This window comes from Xiphophorus couchianus, chromosome 5 (assembly GCF_001444195.1).
Source record: "Xiphophorus couchianus chromosome 5, X_couchianus-1.0, whole genome shotgun sequence".
Taxonomy (NCBI): Eukaryota; Metazoa; Chordata; class Actinopteri; order Cyprinodontiformes; family Poeciliidae; genus Xiphophorus; species Xiphophorus couchianus.
The window spans coordinates 21,369,734-21,393,992 of NC_040232.1; the positions used below are offsets into that span (position 1 = coordinate 21,369,734).

Sequence of the window (24,259 nt, forward strand, 5' to 3'; positions counted from 1 at the left end):
GCCCCGGCCCAACATTTAAACATGTGCCAAGAATGATTCTGGGTCTTTGTGGACCTTTACAGCCATTTGCTGGCAGCTTCTCAGGTTGAGCAGATTGACGCTGTTGCTGATTCAGCCCATTAAAGACGACACTTTACTGATGCTTAGTGGAAAAGATAGAGGCTCTTTTCTGTGCCTGCTTGCAGATGGTCGAATGTTTTCACTCCATTTAACACTCCTTCATTTGAGCTCTCCCTCACTGATTTCATCGTGTTTACTCACCCCCCCACCCCCAGCCGGTGCTGGGGGGGGGATTGTAACTGTGAACATTTGTTTTTATGATGCTAACTTCTGTGCTGTTACTGTCTGAATTTGCGTGTCCTGCTGGCTCTGTTTACAGGAACAGAAAAAGTATAATTTTTGACTTTTTTTCAGATTGAAACAATATTTGTGAGTTGGTGTTATCACACCTTAAATATTGGCAATTATATTTTAAGCCTGTTTCCGGGATTACAGTAAATGTTTATATTCATATTCTTATTAATCGAGATCTACTGTAGTTTGATATGCACAGACTGAGGGATTTTCCTACTTGTCCCATTTTATATCCCAAATTCCAAAAAAAACTTCCTAAGCAATATAATTGGATTTTCAGAAAACAGTGTAGGGACCTTGTTGAGGTGAGCTAAAAATGTATTTTAGGGAGCATTCACAGCCATATTTAATCTGCTTTAATCAAACTCTGGCTTGTTTGCCTAGAAAGTTTGGTTTGCTTGGGGAACTGTGAATGTGCAGTCAAATTCTGATGCAGATGAAAACAGTGACCTCTGGTAGCCTACAAACTTAGATCTCAGTTTGGTTGAAGAGAATTCTGATGTGGTTTGAAAACAAGCTGACCAGAGACTATAATGCAGGGCATTCTGGGTAAATACAACCAAGACAAATGCATGTGTTTAACATCCGCTAACTAGTTGTGCTCAGCCCGTTGTTGAGGAATGTTTGTTTGGCACATTTGCCAAAAACAAAAGAAAAATTTTACAGCCGTTAAACTCTCATGCCACTTATTTTTTTCTTTTTACATGTCATAAGGAAGGACTTAGGTTTATGTCTTCTTCAGAGGCTTTCATGTTGTTTCCTTCAGTAGTTCTTGGTGCAGCGCTCTCACAGGCCAGGTGGGTGAGCAAGTTCCTCAAAGAATTTGGATTGTTAGACACAGTGTGAAAGCTAACCAAGTCTCCCAGACCATCCTGTTTGTTGTTTTTTCTGGATCCTGATCTGGATCTGATGAGCTCTAATGGAGTTTTCAATCAAATGCGGCCACTTTCCTAAGACAATGGCTTAAGATATTTTTTGTAAAAAAAAAGATTTTGATCAAAAAAAGGCACCACATTCTAATAGCCAAATGCATTATTTAAGCAAACAAATCTGCAGTGAAAAATTATAGTAGTAAAATAAACCACATTATGTCAGATGACGATATGCATTTAGCACCAGATGGAAATCTCAAAGCCGACAGCAGCTCTAGCAAAAAACCCACAAACACTAAAATAAAATACATTCTGTCAACAACTCAATAATTACTATGGAGTCTTAAGCATAGATACAAGCTGTCAATCACATTTACACCTGCTTATAATAATAGTTCAGTCTTATCTCAATGGATGAAGTGCTAACAACAGCTCAATATCATTTTGTGAGGCACATTTGTTTTATTGCAACATCAGATGTTAGTCTGATGTTCTGTTCTGGAGTCTGTAGAGGTCCATTGTAATTTTCTCCAGAGACTCATTGGAATCACCACGGGGCCGATACCAGAGCAGTGGTGTGGATAACTGATCTGGGAATGGCTATAAACCGGAGTACCTTCCTGAAGCCTTAAGGACTCGACACACAGGGAACGACAAGAGACAGGCAAAGGTTTCCACCTCCCAGAGTCAAATACAAAACACGGGAGGCGATAGCGACAACAGTAACCATAGTTCAAATATTTTCAACTTTGAAATCTCTGTGCATGAAGTCTCTGCTTAGAAATGTTTCATCTAATGACATACATACTCTCAGTAAGTACCTACTGCTTCCCAGAGGTGGACACATTTTACCAGGCATCTAGCAGTCTGTTCTGATGATGCTGTCTCCAGATGTGGGAGCTGGATTGCTATGTTTCATCTTCGTGTCTGACATGTTACTTCTGCTGCCGAACTGCCTGACTCCATTTTGCCTTACTTTGTTCTAGAGAAAGTACACAACTAACTATGAACCCCGGTGTACTGCTGTCACTTTGATGCATAGCCTCATTCTTTGCTGCACATTGAATACCAGACAAAACACACACTCCACTACATTTGATACATGGATAACTCAGAGGCAACGCACTTTTTCATAATGCTTATCTTGACACAGAGCTCTGATTGCCTTGGGTATGACTGCAATAAGTATTTAATCATTAGAGAAATGGCAGCATGTTTATCAGTGTGCTGATGATGGATTATTTTCCATGCAGTGGGGTCATTCTTCAGGTGATGGATTATGTTAATGGATGATTTAACTCCAATCAGACAGCTCATTTCTCCCACAGTAAGGAACTAATAATGCATCATGATTAAACAAACTCACACATGGAAGCATAAAAGAAGGTCCTTGGGGGATATTGTTTCAATCAATACCAAAGAGCTAGATTAATGAGCCAAAACATTAAGACTAACTCTTCTGCTTTACCCGGGCACATCTGCCACCAAACACAGACTCACTGTAAGGTGGCAGGATCTAAGGCTTGGGCTGCTTTGAAAACCCCAACTCTTCGAGATGTACTTCTGGGAGCACTCATGATTTTTCTGGAACTGGAAATTCAAACATGTGGCCAAGAATGGAAAATACCATAAAACAACTATTTGTATCAAAATCAGGAACCAGCAGTCCAAATTATCCATTAACCCGAGTTATACGAGTCCAAATGCTGCCTGCAGACCCACAGGAAACACAGCTGACTCAAATGATTTATATATATATATATATATATATATATATATATATATATATATATATATATATATATATATATATATATATATATAAACTGTGATATGAGAGCAGATCTTCTATTTCCCCTTGTGAACCATTTATATTATGACTACTTTATTTTGAAATATTCTTTCTTTGCTGTTCTTTTAAACTTGTTCTCCATAGAAAAAGTTTTCTACCTCGGCTATTAATTTGGCATATTGGATGTACCTGTGTGTTTCCATGTTTTATTTATGCCGTCACACTCTTGTAATTGCTTCCTTCATCTTCCAATCTGTTGCCAGCAACAAGACACGCTCCATATACACACTAGCCCAACCTTCAGGCCTCATATTAGGACTTTGTGTGTTATTTTCCTTGAAGCCTGCTTTATGTCGGAGGAAGAGCAGAGTCATGTTACTCCAGTCAAAGCTGCATAAACAGCCTCCTTCATCCTCCATCACTATAATATTAAAATGCAAATAGAACTCAGGTGTTTGCAGCAGAAAAAGAATCACGCTCTTTCATGGCCCGGTTTGAAAAGAGAGGGCAAGAAAAGAGAGTTTTCTTTCCTTTTTATCCGAGCCATGACAGGGTGAGAGTTTTTCACCAGGGTCTTTGATATACATGAGCAAACACACACACTTCTATGCTAATTTTCCTCACCGTGGCTCGTCTCTGCCCCGCAGAGTGGAGGAATAGTAAGCTGTTGACCCGGTGGCTCCAGATGCCAGACAAGGCCCCCGTCCCTGATTGGACTCCATGGTGCTTCAATCAGCTTAATTGGCCACAACTAGAGTATCAGTGAGAGGAGAGAGACGAGAGTGGATTGCTGAAATTGGAATAAAATGAAGAGCTGTGTGGCGCATGCCTCGTTATTTGCTGACTGACGTGTCTACAGAAGCGGGGTGATGTGCCGCCAGATCTCAGAGGCACAAAATGGAAAACAAGCTCTGACTCTGGTTTCAGGGCTTTGTTTACCTCTTGAAGACGTCAGAGTGACAGCAGCAGGTACTTTATGAAGGAAACGTGTTAAAAACAGCATTTTTGTTGGCACTTTGCGTTGGGTTGAAGATCGCTGAAGGCGGCTTGAGGAGCGTTGTGAAACGGTGCAGCGCTTTAACTGGGATTAAAAATGTAAATTTAAATGTACCGTAATTCAATCTTCCTGCTTGGCATGTCAGTGGATGTGAATTCAGACATTTTGATACAATTTTTCTGGGCATTTTAATACAGTAAAAGACCCATTTTAATTGTATGTGTTTAATTAGCAAATGCAGGAAACAAATCATCTGAAATAGACCAATCTGCCAAAACATTATGACTATAAACAAGAAAAATCCTCATGATGCACTTCCTGGAGCTGAGTGATGTGTCTCATTGGTGCGACAGTTGTTTGTAAAAGGGGCAGTAATATGTAAAATCCAATCTTTTGAGCTTTACATCATGTTATAATGCTATTCCCTCATTAAAAACATACCTGGAGTGCTACTGCTGCTGATGAGAAATTCTTTAATCTCCCACGGCAACCATCCGTGGGCCAGAAAACAAGCTTCTGCTTCATAGTGCACTCCTTCCTGTGACTCAGCTCCTCCAGACTAGTGGCAGCAGCAATTAGCAAACACCTGGTGCAGCTGTGTTTCTGTTGCTGTGTAATATGCTAACAGCTCAGCATCCAGGCAGCAGAGATTATATTCCACATTAACATGTCCTGGATGATGCAGTCACAAGCTCTGCTAATCCTCCTCATCTGTTTTTGCTGCTTCTCTTTAAATCTCTGTCTTATGATGGAAGAGATGCTTTGAACTTCCTCCTTCTCTGTTCTTTGGTCCTGCGTCATATCAAAAGTAGAGTTGTTTGGCTAAAATCAGGCAGGAATTTGGGACAAATAAGCAGTTTGTTAGCACAGCAGTGGAGGAGTGATGACATGGGCTTGTAGTACAACCAATCTGCTTGCAGTAATAGAGCTGACTTTATTCTAGAGTACAAAAATGACAGTTCCTGTCACCTCAGTTCTGACTGGGTCATACCACACCGCATTAATTCCAAACTCAGCAACACATCCTCAGATTTGAATTGCAAACCAAATAAAAATTCTCTTCGAAGCAGAAAGATAGAAGCAAGCTCAAAAGGAAGCAGAAGCTTTCAGCACATCACCACAGTAAATTCATTTGCTACAGTTTTTATTTGCATGCAGCTCAGTTGATTAAAAAATCCAATATGCAGCAGTGCGACTGATGCAAACAGAGACATGTCCCAATGTAGTGAGGAATGAATAAAATCTCCCTTCTGGTTCAAAGGTCAGATTGTCTTCCAGCAGTGAGCCGTTTCCTCCGTGTTGTCAGCAGTCCTCTCATGCTCCCTTCCATCGATTTTCCTCCCTTTGCAGTAACGAATCTCAGAAACCCGACATGCCAACCTTTCAGCAACATCTATCACATCCTGACACAGTTCTACTTTTCACTCTGTTTTTTTCCTAAAGGTGTAATACATACAGAGTAAATATAGAGTAGAGGCCGTGATTATGAAGAAATAAAACGTTGCTCTGACCAATCACTGCAGTAAGTAAACTGGAAGAGTTAGTCGATGCATTTCCATTTTAATCTTTGTCTATATTCTCCTAATATTGAAAAAACACAATTCTGCAATTGCGGTGTTTCCATCAAACAAGGTATGACATTTAAATCACAATAGAGAAAGCTTAAGTCATTAAAACTAATGGCAGTGACTGATGTAAACAGTTACATGAGATATATTCAGCCATGACACTAGCGTTCATCATCTATCAGAGGAGTGTTGGAGTGTCTACGTATGTGGTGTTTTGGGGAAATTGTAGTCGGCCATTTTACAGAAGAGCTATGGGTTCAACACATTGCAATGACACGCAACTTTTAATGAGGTGTGATGCTGAGAGAGCTCTGGTGGTGTCCAAAAAAACCCCAAAACAAACCATCATCTTCCTACTACTTCCTGTCGTCTTCTTCATGGTTTTACCAGTAGTAACATCAGGTTGTTGATCACTTGACTGGTATGATTCTAAAAAAGTGTTTCCATTGCAATTTTGTGAAATGCATCTATTTCGGTATGGTTGAAAAACCACTCTAAACCTGAATTTTTTTAAATTTGTGTGTTTTCATTGAGCAAATTAATTTTCAGAATTTCAATTTGCCGATTCCATGCACTGTTAAAGGAAACACAGCTAGTGATTGTGGTCCTGCCTCTGTGTCAGTTGCTAATGCTTCTGACAAATGAAGGAATCTGTCCAGATAACACTGACTAAAGTCCTGAGCCTCCAGAGACGTGGAAGTTCAGTTGCATTCAGATGGATGCAACTGCTGAAAGAAGATGAAACAACAGACTTGTTTGTTGTGTTTTATAAACAGACTTACTTCCCTTTGTTAATTTGTTTTTCTGTTGTTTCTCCAGCTTTTCTTGTTCCAGTTGTTGAGAGGCCTGTCCTACATTCACCAGAGCTACATCCTCCACCGCGACCTGAAACCACAGAACCTGCTCATCAGCGACACTGGAGAGCTAAAACTCGCTGACTTCGGTGAGTGGACTGCAAACTGATGCTCTGATGTTGATGCTAATTTTCTCCCTTTGTCTCTGTGTACAAGAGTTAGCACATAGCATTTGTGCTACTATGCTGTGTTTGGTTCTCTCCAAATGTGGCGCTGTGCATCATGGCCAAACATTTCTACTTTCTTCTTGTTTGGTCATGACATTGTTCCAGACGTCTTTCGTTTCATTCAGATGCAGCTTTGCAAACCCAACCCATGATGCTCTGTTGCTTTAAGAGAGAAGATGCTTCCTTCTTAACCCTCCCAAACAGACACATTTGATGTTTTTCTTACAAGCACACGCAAAAAATGGCAAAAGTTGCTTGATTCAAGTAAATGTATGAGTCAATCAGTTCCCTGCCTCTGGTCTGTGTGTTTTTGAACCTACCCACATAATACCATATGGCTTGGATTCATGTATAGTAAGTCTACTTTGTGACTTCCTGGTGGGACAAACTGGCCAGGCTGCCTCATTTAGCATTGTCCATCTGTCTGTCCATCCATCTGTCTGCCCATCCATCCGTCCATCCATCCGTCCATCCAGGCGTGTTTTGTTCTCTCCACCCATTTCCTCCTTCTCTCTGCCCATCCATCTTCTGCACCCTTCCGCCCCTCTATCCCTCTATTCCAAGACAGATGGGAGGAGGATTGGGGTGTGTGCGTGCGTGTGTAGGGGTGCGCGGGTGTGTGTGTGTGGGCGGGTGGGTGTGTGTGTGGGTGTGTGCTTCATCAATAATGCAAACCTTGTATTAGTGCAGAAACATTACTAAGAAGGAAATGAGGAAGAGAAAAATAATGGACAAAATACCAAATGAGCAAATATGAAAATCCCACTGTGGCGGAAGCTCATCAGCACACACCTACACATCTGCACACGCCTGCCCACACACGGCCACCCACACCCACGCACCCCCCCACACGTCCACACACACACACACAGTCAGGCCTGGCCAGAAGGGGGCCAGATGAAGAGGGTGGGGTGTGTGTGCCTCCAGAGCCCCTGGGGGTCTCTGCTTGGCAGCAAGAATACTAACAGTCCACAGCTGAGGCCTGTGGCTCTGGCTGGGGTCTGCATAAAGGATGGGTGGGGGGCGTAAATGGAGAGGAAGCTGAGGCTCGCGATGGGAGGCGGCAGAGCGCTGCATCCATCAGTGACAGGCAGCAGACAGCGAGTGAAGATAAAAGTTGGGTTGTTACTCTTAACATGACTAACCTGACCCACAGTGGTTAGCATCTCATCTCTTCTCCCTGCAGGTCACTGACATGAAACCTCCAATCACATAACTGGGATATTATTACATAGTAGGGCATAATGAAAAACTTTGACTAGAATGGGGTTTGTCATCAACAAATCATCTGTAAAATGCCGTCCCTTGGGATTTCCTTTTCTTCATCTTCTTCTCTCCTGAATCTCAAAGTTCCTTAAACTTCATACAGTATGTGAGGAGTTTCTAGACAACCTTCCTGAATTCCTTTAATTATAGAAATCAATCTTGTATTTTAGTCTTCTGCTTATGTTTTTCAATTTCATCTTTGTGAATCATTTTCATCCTTATGACAGCTCTAGCTGTCATCTTCCTGAAGTCTCTGTCTGAGTCGTTGCAGCTTCGCCACATTTACTCTGCAGTATATAAAATAATCCCTACAGCTGGAGCGTGATCCCTACTGTTTATTCTTTCTGTGTGTCTAGTTTTTTTTTTTTTTGATTGTCTTGCTGGTGAGCATCAGATCATTATCATGCTGAAAAATACAAGCTTTGCCAGAACTGATGACCAGACTGATTCTCCTCCAGTGTTACTGCAGAGTTGCTTGGTTGAGCTGCAGACATCTGAATTACGGCTGAAGCTGGTTCTGTGTTAGCTCTGTTCCTGTTGTAACAGGACACAAACACAAAACTCCACTTTTATCTTAGTCCACAGAACATTTTCCCACAACATGATCAAGATATGCTTTGGAGGAGACGGGTCTTTTTGTTCTTTTGGGTCAGCCGTGGTTTCTGCCTCTGTCTCTTTTTCTATATTGTTGAACTATGAACTCTGACCTTAACTAAACCAAGGCCTTTAGATGTTGTTCTGGGTTATTTTGTGCAGAAGCGTTTAACTATCAGAGCTCGAAAAGAAACTCAGGAACAATATCTTGTTAAAACAGGAAAACATTCCCGTTATGAGATGCAAAAAACATTACAAGAAAGTTTTCTTGTTTTAGCAGGATTTTAAGAACTTGCTATAATGAGACCCGTATATCATTGAAACCAAAATATATTCTCTTTTAAATAAGAAAGATTGTAACGGTAAAATAGCAGCACCTCTTCCTCGTCTAGAGGAATCAAGCTGAGGACAGTCAAAGCAAACTGTTTTATGTATTTTTAACACGTAGTAATCTGTCAGAGGAGAGTATTTTTTATATCTCATTAAACTAAAAACCTTCTTGTTATGATGATATATAAAACCTGTCTCATAACAGCAAACTTTTTTTTATTTTAAGGTGGCACAGGGGGTATAGTGTGTGACCCAGGTACAGAGGGCTTAGTGATGGGTTCGAGTCCCACCCTGATTCACTGCATGTGAAACAATAATTTTAACAAGAATTTAATTTCAAATGGAGTTTATTTCCAAGCTCTGGCAGTAGAACACGTTTGTAGCCTCCTGGATTCATCTTTGCAGGAAAGCTTGTCCCAGGTTTTCTCCGGTTTGTGGTGCTCTGCTGTTTTTTTGCAGTAGTCCACTGTGACTCCATCACATTGATCTCTTCCTGGACCAACACAAGAGCTGTTCCGTTTGGAACCCTAGCACACAGAGGAAGACAGGAAACAATGTGACAGCGCTTAAATAATAGCATTTATTCAACCCTAGTGCAAGTAAGAACTGAAATGAAGTCAGTCTGGATTTCCTCTGAGCCTGTGTGAACTGAAGGGCATTATTAGACTTCTGGAGCTCAGATTTGTGAAAGTGGCTTTGAGGGTCTGCAGCCTGATATTAATCCAGAAAGTTGAGAGGCCGGACATTTCCTGCTAAACCTGCTGGTATTATTATTGAATCATCCCATGCTTATCTGCATGTGCAGCGGGCTCAGAAGGCTCAGCCTAACCACAGAGCAACAGTTTCTCATCAGCCAAAGAAGCCGGGGTTCCGTATCCGCTGCTGGATGTGGGTCGGTCCAGATGCTCCTCTCTGCTCCACTGTGGATTTACTCTCTTTTTAATGAGCAGAAACAAGCAGCAGCGTTGTAAATGAGGCTTTAAGGAGCCCGCGTTTCATATCAAGGACACAGCTAATTGAGGCCAGCTAAGCCTTCTGATGTGTACTATTTGTGTAGAAGCAGCTGTGTGAACTATTAGAGCTGCTTTTCTCTCTCAGTTCACACACCTTCCTCACCTACAGGTGATTATTTCAGGCCTGTTTTTGTTTCTCCCCCTGAGCTGTGTTAGCTACTTCAGGGTCTGGGTGAAGTAAGAGGCAGCAGGGGAATTTACTGATTTACGGATAAAACTTACTTTAATATCTCACACTGAAATTTGTTTTCTTAATGACCGCGATATATTAGGGACAGTACTGTAGGTTTTTGTTGGCTACAGTCAGAGAGAACAAAAACATCAGCCTGGACTGAATTAGAAATAATACAGTGGATCATTTCCTGCATTTCTTTGGGTTATAAAGACATAAATTCAATTCAAATACTTTATTGATCCAGAGGGAAATTAAATTTTGTAACTAACAAGTTTCTTCAAAGAGGTTGTGTAAATGCTGATGGCTGAGGGCAGGAAGGGTCTCCTACAGCTGTCTGTATTCCAATAAATCTGAAAAAGCCTCTGACTGAAGAATATTTTACTATTCCTGTAGAAAGGAAGCCTTTGCCATTCAGGACTTTTCCACAGTAGGACATGGCTACAGGTCCAACAGAAGCACCAACACAAGTCAAAAGGAAACTCCACAGATTCCTGAGTCAGCATTTCATTTCACTATCATTTCACTTAAAACATGGAGAAAGTCCTGCTATAAGTTAAATAATTTGCCACTGGAACTAACACTGTTTTCATCATTATTGAGGAATTAATGACTTAGAACATGATCCTATATCTTGCTGAGAATTACTTGTGAGTTTAGTCTTATTTCAAGTGTACTAAGATTTTTCTTTTTTGCGGAGTTGTTGAAAAGTCATTCAACATGAGCACCAAAATCATCAGTGTTTGTTTGAAAAAAGCACTAACAACCTAAATATATTACTTTGTTGTATACATTTTACATTACCTGAATAGTTCAGTTTAATTTGTGTTTTCTATAAATTAAAGTTGAAATGTTAAAGCCGTCACTGAACGTTATTTCATCATCAAAATTATCGATTAATGTCCAATTTATTCACATCGTTCTGTTCTTCAGAAGAGCAGGTATACACAGCTGTTTCACACTCAGCTGACATTCAAAAATCTCTAAGCTTAACTCTAGTTTCTCCTGTGTAGGAGAGCTACTGTAGCTACACTGATGTGTGTGTGTGCGTGTGTGTGTGTGTGTGTGTGTGTGTGTGTGTGTTATAGTGGGGAGTTTCTGTGGCGTAACAGCTGCTGGGATAATGATGTGTGAGGAGGGAAGCAATGTAACAATGGAGCTGGAGGAATGTCCCAGGCATCCGGGTCGGACTGTTTGAATCTCCCCGGTGTGACGTTCGGCCCAGTGCCTCACTGCACCAGCAGCAGCACCACTGGGTCTGAACACACATGCAGATGGTCATTTTGAAGTCCATTAGGTTAAGAAATGCTGCTGATCTGTGTGTGGTTTGGTCCAAACTTGGAAATAAACTGAAATGAGCAGCTGAGATGTACGTGGTTGGTAATTACTGAGCTGACTCATTACAGACTACTGTATCCTCATGCAGAGAGGGTTACAGTCTGCTTTATGTTGGCAAATGAGCTTTGACGATGGCAGGTGGTGTATTCCCAATTTATTAACATGTTTATGTAGATATGTGCATTATTTTGGATCAGTTACTTGAGCTGCTTTATACTCGGCATGTTAAGGACAGGGATGCCACAAAACACAGACACTGGGATTCTAATTTCTAATTGATTTAAAAAGCTTCTTTGTCAGATCAAAAATGTCACAAATAACTGTTGTTTTTAATCAAACTGCTTCACTGAACAAAGGGATCTGTGTAAAAAGATTAGCACTGGAACAAAAAAAGGTGTCACCTTTAAACGTTGTTTTTGTTATAAATCAGAGTAAGAGTATACTGCCCCCATCAGGTCAGAGCAGGAGTGACCTCAAACCTTCCACCTGAAAATCGACCAGAAATGTTGTTTTTGTGCCCTCCCTGATTTATAGAATAATAATATTTCCACCATTAATTCACCCAGCAACATTGCTGCCTACGATTCCTTTAACTATGAAATTTTGATTACTAAGTTGAAAACCTTCTTAAGTCACATTAGGGCTTCTGCCTGGTTGACTACCATAGTTAGTTACTTAGACTCTTTTAATTGTTTTGATGACCTTCATACTGGTTTCACTGGCTTACTTACTTTAATAGCTCTTGTATGTTAAGTCAAGTTTAAGTTTATTTGTGAAGCACATTTTCAGTAACAAAGCAGTTCAAAGTACTTTACATCTCAGATAAAACTTACTTTACCAATTATGGAACGAGCAATAAACATTACATTTTGTCAAATGCCGTCATCACAATCATCAAGCAAATACACATACAAATAGTGATCAATATTCCATGAAAAAATCAATTAAAATTGAATAGACTGATTATAAAGTTGATCTACTCAATTTTACTCATTTTTTTGGTTAATTCAGCACATTTCAGTTTATTTACATAGTTCCAGTTCACAACACCTCATCTCAAGGCACTTTATTAAAAAAACGTCAATTCAGTCCAATCACACATACATTCCATCCAGTTCACCACTTCAAGAGCTGAAACCCAACAGACCAAAAGAGCTCAGTCCAGAACATTATCATATTGGACTCATTCATACTTATTTCAACACTTTGGTGAAACCCAGTTTTACATGTGTTCTTTAATTAGAAAAGAATAAATAAATAAATAAATGCATGTATTTTAAGGTTTTAGTGTATTCTAATTCTCTTCAGTGGCTGACAGCAGCCATATTTCAGTGTTTTTAGATTAGATGTGTTAAAACAAATAATAAAATTGCAGAAGTAACAGAATCAGAGACTAAAGGAAGCCTGTAGAGCTGTGCATACATGCGCATCCGCAAACATCAATAAAGTGGAAGTGAAGGGCCACAATGATTTTGCTACGACTGGACACTCAGTCCAGTCAAACACAAAATGGTCAGTCTGTTAATAAGACGTATTTTACAAATTCTCCAACAATATGATCTGTTGGAAATACATGAAATTGGGCACATCTTCAGGAATCTTTTTTATCAGGACTTCTTCACAACCTAACCATATCAAAATGATGAAACAAAGAGGGAAGCAGCCCTTTTTATTTTTCTACACTATCCTTCTTCACCTTGTCTACCTTGTCATCCTCCCTCCCACCCTCGACACTGTATTTTTGTTGAACCCGTAAGAGAGTGTAAGATAGTGATGTATAATTAACATGTGACCTTCCTTTGGACTGCTACCTGCACAGGAAGGAGGTTAGCTGGAGAAGCGCTCCGAGTGAAGGTGGTTGAAGGTCTGAGTGTGTTTGAATCCAAAGGTCAGACCTTTGAAGTAGTGTCCTCTTTGTGATGGGACACAGGGGGCTTAGAGGGGGAAGGTTGAATCCATTTGTCTTTTCTGTTGCCATTATATCTGCTGTAACATACCCACCTAGATGTGCCCAAGGTGAACCACATGTTCTTATGCTAGAGAGTGGTAACTTATGTTGCCAGTTTTGTGTGTGCTCAGGGAGTTAGGCTTTTGAGCAAATGAGATATTTTCCAGTGAGTGCTGAACACGGTGATCTAAGAAATTTTGGCTGCATTTAAAGTGTCTGTGGGTGGAAAACAAACTTGCTTTTGGTCAGCGATGGCAGAGAACCAGCTCCGTCACTAATTTCATGTTCAATCTTGCTGATTGCAGATGCTTGTTGTGTCATTAGCTGTATTTGGTTCACCACAAGCATTTTAGTCACTTTTTCCTTCAAATCTTTGCTGTAGCCAAGAGCCTGACTCTTTGTCTCTACTGACTCCATATATTAGCTAAAGCATACTCATATGATGGAAATTAGCATTTCAGCTTACAGTTAAGCTATTCCATCCATCTATCTATTCATTACCTTCAGCTTATCAGCTTAAGTTTTAGAATACAGGGTCGATGAGCTTGGTTTTCAACCTGTCACTGATTGCTAATCCTATACAACCTAGCTGGCTTTGCTATCAGTTGGGGAACTCCTGGATTATTGCCTGATGTGTGTCTGTTACCTTTGGAAACAGATAAAGATGGACTGGCTTCCATCATCCCAACATCACTGAGCAGAATAAAGTGAATGTGGAAAATAGCTGATTAAAAGATGTGATATATAATCAAAGTCGTGGAGGAAATTATCTCTGAGAAATAAAACAGAGACATATTAGATAATTAAAAACAAAGCTTTGCTGCCAGCCGATGGATGAGAGTCATTACACAGATACAGAGACCAACGCAGTGTTCAACCTGAAGCCCTCGGAGCAGCACCAGTGTGTGGCACCTACTGGGCCCCAGCAGCATATAGTTCTGCTGGAAGTGTTGACAGGCGTGCTGGGAACAGTGGGAAGCTGGATGGCTTGGTGTTCCTTCATCCTGACTTTCCACACACGCTTTGTTTCTCCACCAAACAACAGCTGCATAAGCTACAAAAGCATGCCAACCTCCAACCACTATAACCGCCTTCATGAAGTTGTCACACACACGCGCGCACACCCCCCCACACGCATACACACATGGTGGAGATGATAGCCTCTCACCATGAGTGGTCTGATGCCCTCCATTCTCTGTTAGATCAGTGTGTGGAAATTACAGTGGTGGGTAATGACTGTCGGCTGAAACTCCCATCTCCTGTGGGTGTTCTGACACAAGGAAATGTTAAATACCTTCTTCCCCCTATCATTTATTCTCCCCCTCTGCCCTTTTTCCTGCCTTTCACAGGGGACTTGCTGCAGGGCAGGAAGTTTTTTTTTTTCTTCTTTTTTTTACAAAGCTAAATGCTTTAATTAAGCCCTTCTACCTCTTGGGAAGAGACAAAGGGGTAATGCCATCAGCCTCATTAAAGCTCACTGCGTTTGCACTTTGCTCTACCATTAACTGGGTTTCTGTCACCAAACTGATAAATGCTAGAAGAGTAGGAATCTGGTGAATGTAATAAAACCCCTGAGAAACATTAAAGATTCACGTAAGACAAGCAGGGCTAGCCATGGAATCACCATGGACGAACCTTAGATTGAACAAACTCTACACCTGCTGTAGGGTTGGTCTACAAATCCCTAGTAACCATCATATTTGCATGGAAACAAGAGTTTTATGTGTCCTTTGGGTTTATCTGGCTGCTATTTGTTTCTCTGTGTTTTACTGGAACTTCAGAGGTCTTAAATCTCTATCTCCACCGAAACGGTAACTTTAGTTTTGTTTCAGTTGATTATGCAAAAATCAGTCTAAAGACATGTCTCTCAGAAGACTTTGTAGTAAGACTTCAATCAGGTGCTGAGCTCAATGTTTCAGAATTACACAGACTAAACAATGGTTCAAAATCTGTACCAGGCAAACTGTAAATGCCAATGATTCAGACTAAATGAAATGTTTTTGTTGTGTTTGTGCTTCCTGTCCCCTCTCAGGCCTTGCCAGGGCCAAGTCAGTCCCCAGTCACACCTACTCCAATGAGGTGGTGACCCTGTGGTACCGGCCTCCAGATGTCCTGCTGGGATCCACCGACTACTCCACCTGCTTGGACATGTGGTGGGTACTGGCTGCCTTCTGCCTTTTTTCATCTCATTTAGTCTTGATTTATTGAAGTAGAGACATGGAGCTAGAATAACTTTCTTTGGGGATCTTGAAAAACACAATTAATTATAAGACAACTGAAATCCATTTATCTCTACCTGCTCTTTACTTTATGTGTGCTGTAAACGCTACACCAACTGTAGGACTATAAGTTTAACCTTTTGTAGATTTCTGAAATCAACCCCATGGATTACAGGTTTCAACTGTTTCTGAAAAAAAATCTATCTTTTACTTTCAAAATTTGTGGAAAATTTATGGATATACGCCAAATAGAGTTGAGGTAAGTGTAGTTAAGGCTACTACTCTACACACACACTTCACCAGGATCCCTTCCCCTAGCTCCCTCAGCTCCTCCAGACTAGCGGCAGCAGCAATTAGCAAAAAACCGGGTGGAAGTGATCTCCTGCTGAGCTCAACATAAAAACTACAGTATGTCTCAGTCTTAAGAACAGTTGTGAATGACATCATGGAGAAGGATTAAGGATTAAGATGTGTTTAAAGTGAAGATGTATATTTCATGTTTTCTGACATCTTCTAAGTGATCCAAGCTGTTCATATCTGGCATTGTTATTATGTGTAAATTATGATCCTGGCTCTCGTACATGGTAGTTTTCATTGGACCCAAATACCGATCATATGAGTTCCCACAACAATACATAAAGTACATAAAAGTCCCTTGGCCTGCCTCACAAAGCACTGGGGGACAGGAGTGGACCATCCTGCCAGAACAAACAGGAGACAGAGTTCTGCAGAGCAGAGCTGTGACTGCAGCTCAGATCAGATCCTTTGTTTCTACATGTGCGCAGACTCTATGCCTGGAGGTAATTGTTCAGCAAAGATTTTTTTTTTTTCTTTTTGGTTTATTTTTTTGCATATTTTTTGTAGCATGTCTTTTTGTTTTTCCTTGACTGCCTATATTGTTAATGTTTGCTCAGTTACACCTGTACATCAGCAGAACTCATAGCAGCCCTTCATTTGTTTCAACCTATCTTCAGTTTGCCTAAATTATTTTGGATTGAAGATAAATTCATCATGGTTTATACATTTTCCTTGTTGGGAAGCTAAGAGTTGAAATGAAGCTGAGCAGTTTTTCAGCCAGGACTTTAACAGGAACTAGAGGTTTTTTTTTTTCCTTCACAATACCTGAGAGAATTGAATTGTTTTTGCTGATGTTCTTTAGACTTCCTGAACAAAAGTTCAGTAAAAGATGAGATGCCATCGGTACACAAAGCATTAGACTGGATTCAGCTGACTTTGCCTTTCTTGTAGATCCTTCAGCATCACTATGGGATTTTTTCAGCAGCTTCAGAATAACACACACACACACATCACAGACACTAAAACCTTCATTGATCTGAGTTAACAGTGACTCAGCTGGATGAGGCCCATACAACATGTCTGATAACCAACGCCGATATTTTACAGAGAACTTTTTGATACTGGAAACCATTTAGAGTTTAGAAGAAAGACAAAAGTTGGACTGAAATGCAGTTAGAAGGAGGATAACCACACCAGATCAGATGAGGGATCTGCAGATTTTTTCCAAGCATGAGTCGAGGTTAACAGGAGAATTTGTGGTGATGTTTAAGATAATATGGCCTTACAATGTGAATGAGATGCAGTCGAATCTTAGGGTGTTTGCGTATCCTTAAAAGTCTTCATGTATCTAATATAAAAGCCTTAAAATGTCCTGAATTTAAAGAAACTCTTCCCACATTGAAGCACTTTCTGTTACTTTTGCTCTTTGTACGGTGTCCTTGAGTGCCAGAAAGGCGCCTTTGAAATAAAATGTATTATTATTATTATTATTATTATTATTATTATTATTATTATTATTATTATTATTATTAAGACAGGAGGGAAATAATCAATTTCTGGACACCGATGAAAGAGAATGTCTCATATTGTCTCTTTCTTTGTGGCTCTCTGCTGTTTGAACTTGATTGCTTTCTTCAGCAGATTTCTACATTGGGTCCTAAAGGAAGCAGGGACACAGCTCACCGCAGAACACTTACAAACAGGCAAAGCACTTCAGACATGAGAAGCAGCTGAAGATTAGCAAAGGGCTTACTGAGAGGCGACTGTTTGCTGTTTAATGACAGAAATACAGCCGGCGGTCATGTGGGGGTCTCAGCTGCTTTCATGCTGCAGGCGGACCCTCACATCTCCAGAGGGAAAAATAGATTAGATTTCAGAATGATGGGTAAAATGGCCGTCTTTATGTTGATGTTTTGCTTTCTTTACTTGAATAAAAGTAAATATCATTTGTGCCCCAGAGCCCTTCTAATGTAGGCAGTTTGGTTCTTTGGTCTGATGTTCTGTTTGTCACCAGCTTGAGGTCTTTACAAGCTGCTGCAACAACAACAAGGGAGTAAACGAAGAGATGTGTTTTGGTCTTCCCTGTGAATTATCTTCAAGTAAAAAGGAAAAACTTCCTCTACAAAGTCGTCTCAAAGTTCCCCAGATGCTTCAACACTAAACCAGGATTTTAGTAGGAGTCTTTTATGAAAAGTTTAAGAATGAAAAAAAAAACATATCTGAGAGTTAAACTACCACAGAAAATGATTTGCACTGGTGTGAACCTGGTCTGGGTTACTGAAGCGTTGGTGACAGTTTGTGAGGACAGAGGGAAATCCCTGCAGACCTGGCTTCAGTGAATGCTTCCTCATTACAGAGCAGAGCTGTAGGACTGGGTGGGCAGTGACTCCTTGTCTCCTTCAGGGATGGGCCGATTCCACAGGGTGTCGTTCCGGTCCGCCCAGAATCACCCTGTGACACGCTTCCACTCACCCTGTTCTGCCACTTCAGAAAGCAGCTGCCATGAGGAAGCATCCTTTGCAGGACTGCTAAAGGTTACACAGATCTGTCTTCCTGTGGTGAGAAGCATCCATCTTTTCGACTGCAGGGTTACAGGCTGTGAGGAAGACAAATGTGATGGAGGAGGAAGATTGAGGAACTGTTCTATTTTTGCCTTCATCAGCACTTCACTGAGCTGCAAATTTCACTTCCAGTCAGAGTCAACACTTTGATCTGGTATGTGTTGAGCACATTTAAAGGCTCAGGTTTGCACCAGAGGACATCTCCGAGTTTTGGTAAATAAGTGAACGGCAAGAATAATAATAAAAAATAATCTACCTCAGTTATTTCCAACATTGTTTCTGTACAGTGTGCTGTAAGATCATCACATTAAGTATCTTTAAGCTAAAGACTAATGCTTGTGTCTGGTCTGACAGAATCACAGGTTTATTGCTGTAAAACACCTTCACAGAGTTTCCTCTGTGAAGGAAACTGTGTTTAGCAAGATTCTGTCTCAAAGTTGTGGTATGAAACTCATCATATCCATAATCCTTAAAAACTAACTTTAATTTTTAAGGATATTTTTAATCACTGGTTTTGTAAGATGCAATAATAATGCAACCCATAAGTACAATGTATTTTATACACAAGATTTGGGTCTCCAAATTTGAATTTATTGCAGATTTTTAAGTGACACGGAGTCATAACCATACACAAGCCCAAAATTATTAACACTCCTGGCATATTTAGTACTGTTTTATTTAACCATCATGTTTATCCTGACTGGAGGTAATACTAACATCCTGACTTGAATTTGATAGAGAACCAGTGGAAGGAGCTAAAGGTTGAAGATTAGGTTGATGACAAAGAGGCCTTCTAACCTGAAAGGCTTGGAGCTCATCATTGAAGATAAATCACCAAAATATCAGAGCCGTGAAAAAAGCTGCTCAACAATTATATCAAGGATCTGATTGCTACAATGCCAATAAATATTTTCCCATTTGTTATTAGAAAGGGTGTAAATCATGTTTTACATGCCATTTAATCTTAAAATCTAAACAAAAACAGATGCTTTAAAAGAGATCTGTTGTGTTATATAATATTTTCAGAGAGATCTTTTTCACCCTCTACCTGGAAGAAAAAACTTCCTGATTGAATAAAAATCAGGGTATAAACTCTTTTGAGCTTAGCTGTACATTTGCCTAAATCTTTTCATAATGGAGGGCAGAAGGTTCCAGGTGTCATTTGATAGACTGGTCCAGGTGTAGCCCATCTCCCATCTTTGGTCACCATCTCCTCTGTGACCCTGTAAGGAGAAGAGGTAGAGGAAAAGAGACACATGTAATATCTTTAATGGACTTCACCAACTGTGCCTAGAATTACTGTTAGAATATTCATCCAGAATAATGATGATCCATGGCTCCAAAGAGCATGTGGTTTCCAAAAGCACTTATTAAATTCAAATAATTCTTTAAAAGCCTAAAATCCACCTGGCAGTCACATCCATGATGATTGGATGGAACAGTCTGATCTTACTGTACGTGAAGTTATCCATGTCTTGCTTAAAACATGATTAAATGACTGAAATTAAGCAGATTGAATCCCTTCACTCTGCTGTGGAGATCAACATCACTCTGACAGACTTCAGGCAGGATCAGCTCTCTGTGAACAAATAGCCCCGGATTTACTGCACCTAATCTTCTGAGGATGTTCATTTGATAAAGAAGACTTTTTCTTTACTTTTTTTTTTCCAGCGTATTCTGTCTGGCAGGGTGACTCTCACAATTGTTGTTGTGTGTCAAGGTGAGGCTAAACAGATTGACTTTTTCAAGTGGAGTGCTACAGCCTTTGCTATGAAATAAGCCCAAAGCAATTACAAATTGATTTGGGCTACAGTAAATAAGCTCATTACGTTAGGACTTATTGCAAAAGTAATGGACACAGAGACGGAAAAGAAAGCAAGAAAAATAAGAGAAATCAAGACTCTAGAAGTCTGCCTCTAAACCTGTAGAAAGAGAAAAAAACAAAAAGAGACTTGACTCCAGTCATTGATACCAATCAGAACACGTCACAGTAGTCAACATATTTACTAAACAACATTTCAGTTTTAACCATAATGCTTCATAATGGCCCCAAAAACCTTATAATAGAACAAGGCAGAGCCTGAAAAAAAGCCCTTGTCCTTGAGCTGACCTCTCTCCACCTGAGCCAGCGGAAATAGTGGATGCTGGGGGTCAGAGCTGCATGGAGATGAAGCCGTCTGCTTCCATTCAACAGTCTGAATGAAAAGTTTGAAGGGAAGAAATACTGGTAATATTCCTGTCTCTTTGCTCTGATGGCTGCTGTTCACTGATGCAGAAAGTGAATCTGTCAGAAAAACCCACAACGCTTTGATAAATGAGCTCTGACTGCACACAGTGAGTCGTTCTTTCTTCCTTCCACTTGGCTTGATTTCTCAGGATTTCCAACCAAAAGGTTATAGAGAAGGAAAATCAGCACCCCTCTGTCTGGCTGTTGGAGTTAAAATCATGTAAACTTAATGCGCTTTAAGGAAACGAAGAGCCCAGGTTTATGTTGAACAATGTAAAGGCTTCAGCGGAGCTCCACTGATCTAGTCCTGCTCTGTTTCAGGGGGGTGGGCTGCATTTTCATCGAGATGATTCAGGGAGTGGCTGCCTTTCCTGGAATGAAGGACATCCAGGACCAGCTGGAGAGGATATTCCTGGTGAGTTTCTGATGTTGATGAACAGATAAGACGTTCCTAATGAACATCATATTGTATGTCACAATGATTCTGTTCAACCACTGCAAAAACCTCGGTCAGCCTCCTGTCACTACATCTCATACAGACTCTGTTCATTTATTTCAAGCAGCTTTATGACACAATTTATCCTTACACCTGCCTTTCTGTTTACTACGTGAAGATATGTGGCTTTTACATACAGAATTCCATGCGATTTTCATCTCCCTTAAATGTTCCATTGAACTCGATTTCACCGGTAGAACTAATACAGGGCCAATTAGTAAACTGAAATAGAAGTTGTGAATGGTGACATTGATTTTCTGCACTGGTTTAGAATTGTAGTCTGAGGAAGTGATTGAAGACATTCACTTCCAAATGTTGAATTGACATCAGCATTCATCATGTGAACTAGGCTGAATTTCTACAAATTACAACCCAGAGAGAGAGAGCCCTTTGTATGGCAGGCTGGTGCCACTGCCATGGAACTTACAGAGACACTGAAAAGGTGAATGCTCTGTCTGGACTCACCACAGCATGAGGAGTCCTGGAAGTGGCTTCAGCTAGCAGTCCCACATATATGAAGCCTCTTGTGATTAGATGAGTCCTCACCTTTGACAAATAACTTCATCATCAAGTTCACCTGTATTTTACTGTAAAGCTGCTGACTACTAAACATGAATAGTTCTTGTGAGTTTTGGACAACAGATGTTCACATGGTAACTAGAGACAAACAGCTTGTTGTTTAGGACAGTGAAGACTTTGTCATATAGCAACACAAAGTAGAAGAAGAATGTGATGTTTTTCAGATATTTCTTAGTAAACTGTAGCATGCATTTGTGTTGATCCCGCTGAGGTAACAGTTTCTAGAGCCGCTGGTTTGTTTTGTCTCTACCATCACTGCACAGCTTAACTGCTATTTTTACCCTCTCTTCTTTGCTCAGTCAAGTTTACTAACAGCAATTTTTAAATCTTGAGTTCTAGTAGCTACTGATCTGTGTTTTCCTCCATCCAAATATTGTGTGTGTGTATCTGTGCTTCTCCAGCTTGTTTTCGTCTAGCGCCTCCAGTGGTAAGGAGTTCATAGTGTCACTGGTAGGAGCAACACATTCCTGTGAACACAAGACCAGCAATAAATTAAAATCTGGAACCAGAATAGTGACCCTACTGGCCTGAACACTGATACAGGACTTATATCATAAACAATAGATACATACCTTTATGTGCCTTTACAGAAAACTTGTGTCTTTCTCTGCATAAGATAGATAGTATGAATATTTAAAGTGACATGGGCTCTCATAAATCCTTTTAACATGCAGATCTGCCATCCTCCCTTCTAATTTCACCCCGAGCCTCTTAATTGCGGCAGACATAATGGATTTATGTCTGTTGGCTGGAAGGGCCTGAATAATTAATGTCAAAAATTACAGAGATGAGAGTATGAAATGGGTTCAACAAGGGAGATTGTCTAGAGCCAAGACAGAGTCTGCTGGCTGCAGTTTGGCCTCTGGGCTGAAGGCTACAGACAGGCATGGAAGACTGGTTGGCTCTGGGGTGAAGGTGAAGGAAGACAGGGTCTCTCCCAAAGCTGGTGGCAGAGGGAGATGGAGAAAAATGCTTCTTATTGATTGTTTTTTATGCCAGAGGGAGGAAAGGGGGCCCTAGACACCCCCAACCCCCGGTTCGACCAGGCTCTTAGACACAAAGACCCTCTGAGATGGGAGGGGATGGTTGCTGGCCAGACTGATGAGGCTCAGCTGCACACCGCTTTCTACTTTGGTTTTTCATTTTTGGCACTGGCAGAGGGCATGGAGGAGTGGGGAGTGGAGGAGGCAGCTGAAAGACAACTGGCTCAAACCAAACAAACGGTCATTTCCTGCTGCACTGGTGTGGAGAAATATTCATCCCCTTTCTTATATTCTCATATTTTTCCCTTTTTATCTCTGTTACATTTTTCAACCTATTCAGTTTATTTGTATAATAAATTTCAGCAACATAGCAGTTCAAAGGGCTTTAAATAATAATAATAATAATAATAATAATAATAATAATAATAATAATATAATAAATAACCAGTAGCTTTTTAGTCTTTATTTAAAGTAACTCAGTGTTTCAGCAGTTTTTAAGGTTTGTCATGCAAAGAAGCTGAAGGCCGATTCTCAAACCATCAGACTGATATCAGAGTAAACACAGAGCAATGCTTTCAAATGATGATTTCATTTACTGTAATAAGGGAAAAACACTATCCAAACAAACCTGGCTCTATGTGAAAACGTAATCACATGCATAGTGAATCATTTATTAAGTTTGATTAACCGTCTTTTTTCCAAAGCTCAATGTAATTTCCCTAACCACTTCAAAGTCTTAATGCTGCCAGGGTTGTTGAATCAATAAGACATTTAATAGGAATGTCTCCAACAATATGAAGTCCACTTAAGGACCAGAAAAAGTCACTGACTTATATTAGTCTGGAAAGTGTTGTAGACTCATTTCTAATGGTTTGAGACTCCAGAGAACCTCAACAGTGGATAAGGTTGAGGAAAGGTTATCAGGAAAGGTTGGTGTAAACCTAACAGCATGCCAGACAGAAAACATCTCACTACAAGAAATAAGGAGGGGCCAAAATTCAATTCAATTTCAATTTATTTCATCAAGGAAAACACATTAAGTAATGTTGCATGTTAAAAACATCCATCCATCTTCTGTAGCCACAGACAATGGATGGATGGAAGAATGGATGGATGGATAGACTGTAAGCAATTTTTAAATATATATATATATATATATATATATATATATATATATATATATATATATATATATATATATATATATTTATATATAAATATCCATGACATTAAAGTTTGTTGTTTTAGCAGAGACTAAATGAGTCAAAGCAGAAGAAAATCTTTGTCTCCTCACTTTTTATCTGCTGCTGTTTTAACCATCTAACCACCAGGCTTATGGCTAAGATGGCAGCCAAAAGGCCTTCAATAGAAATTTCTAGGTATAGAATTATAGGATCATTCCTAAGATTTTGTCTTGCTGGCTTCCTAACTGCTGTTTGCCTTCAACTGGAGGATTTTTCCTAATCCCAGGATAACATAGACGTCTCTGGGTCCAACTACAGGATGCTGCTGTATAGATTTAGACTTTTAAAACAAACTTGTCTCAAGAGCTGACAAGTAGTCACCAAACCTACTTGATCTTACAGACAGATCTCTTTGATGAGTCACCAAAGCTGTTTTTAGTACCTCTTA

At 40.2% G+C, this 24,259-nt stretch overlaps 1 protein-coding gene across 5 annotated transcripts in view; it reads left to right on the forward strand.

Annotated features, from left to right (window-relative positions):
• Positions 1–24,259, forward strand: part of cdk14 (cyclin dependent kinase 14) — a 156,328-nt gene that overhangs the window by 60,500 nt on the left and 71,569 nt on the right. For all 5 annotated transcript variants that reach the window (XM_028016631.1, XM_028016630.1, XM_028016629.1 and 2 more), the window contains 3 exons: positions 6,403–6,526; positions 15,298–15,418; positions 20,891–20,984. In XM_028016631.1, the coding sequence (XP_027872432.1) occupies positions 6,403–6,526; positions 15,298–15,418; positions 20,891–20,984 (339 nt within the window). The remainder of the gene's footprint in view (positions 1–6,402; positions 6,527–15,297; positions 15,419–20,890; positions 20,985–24,259) is intronic.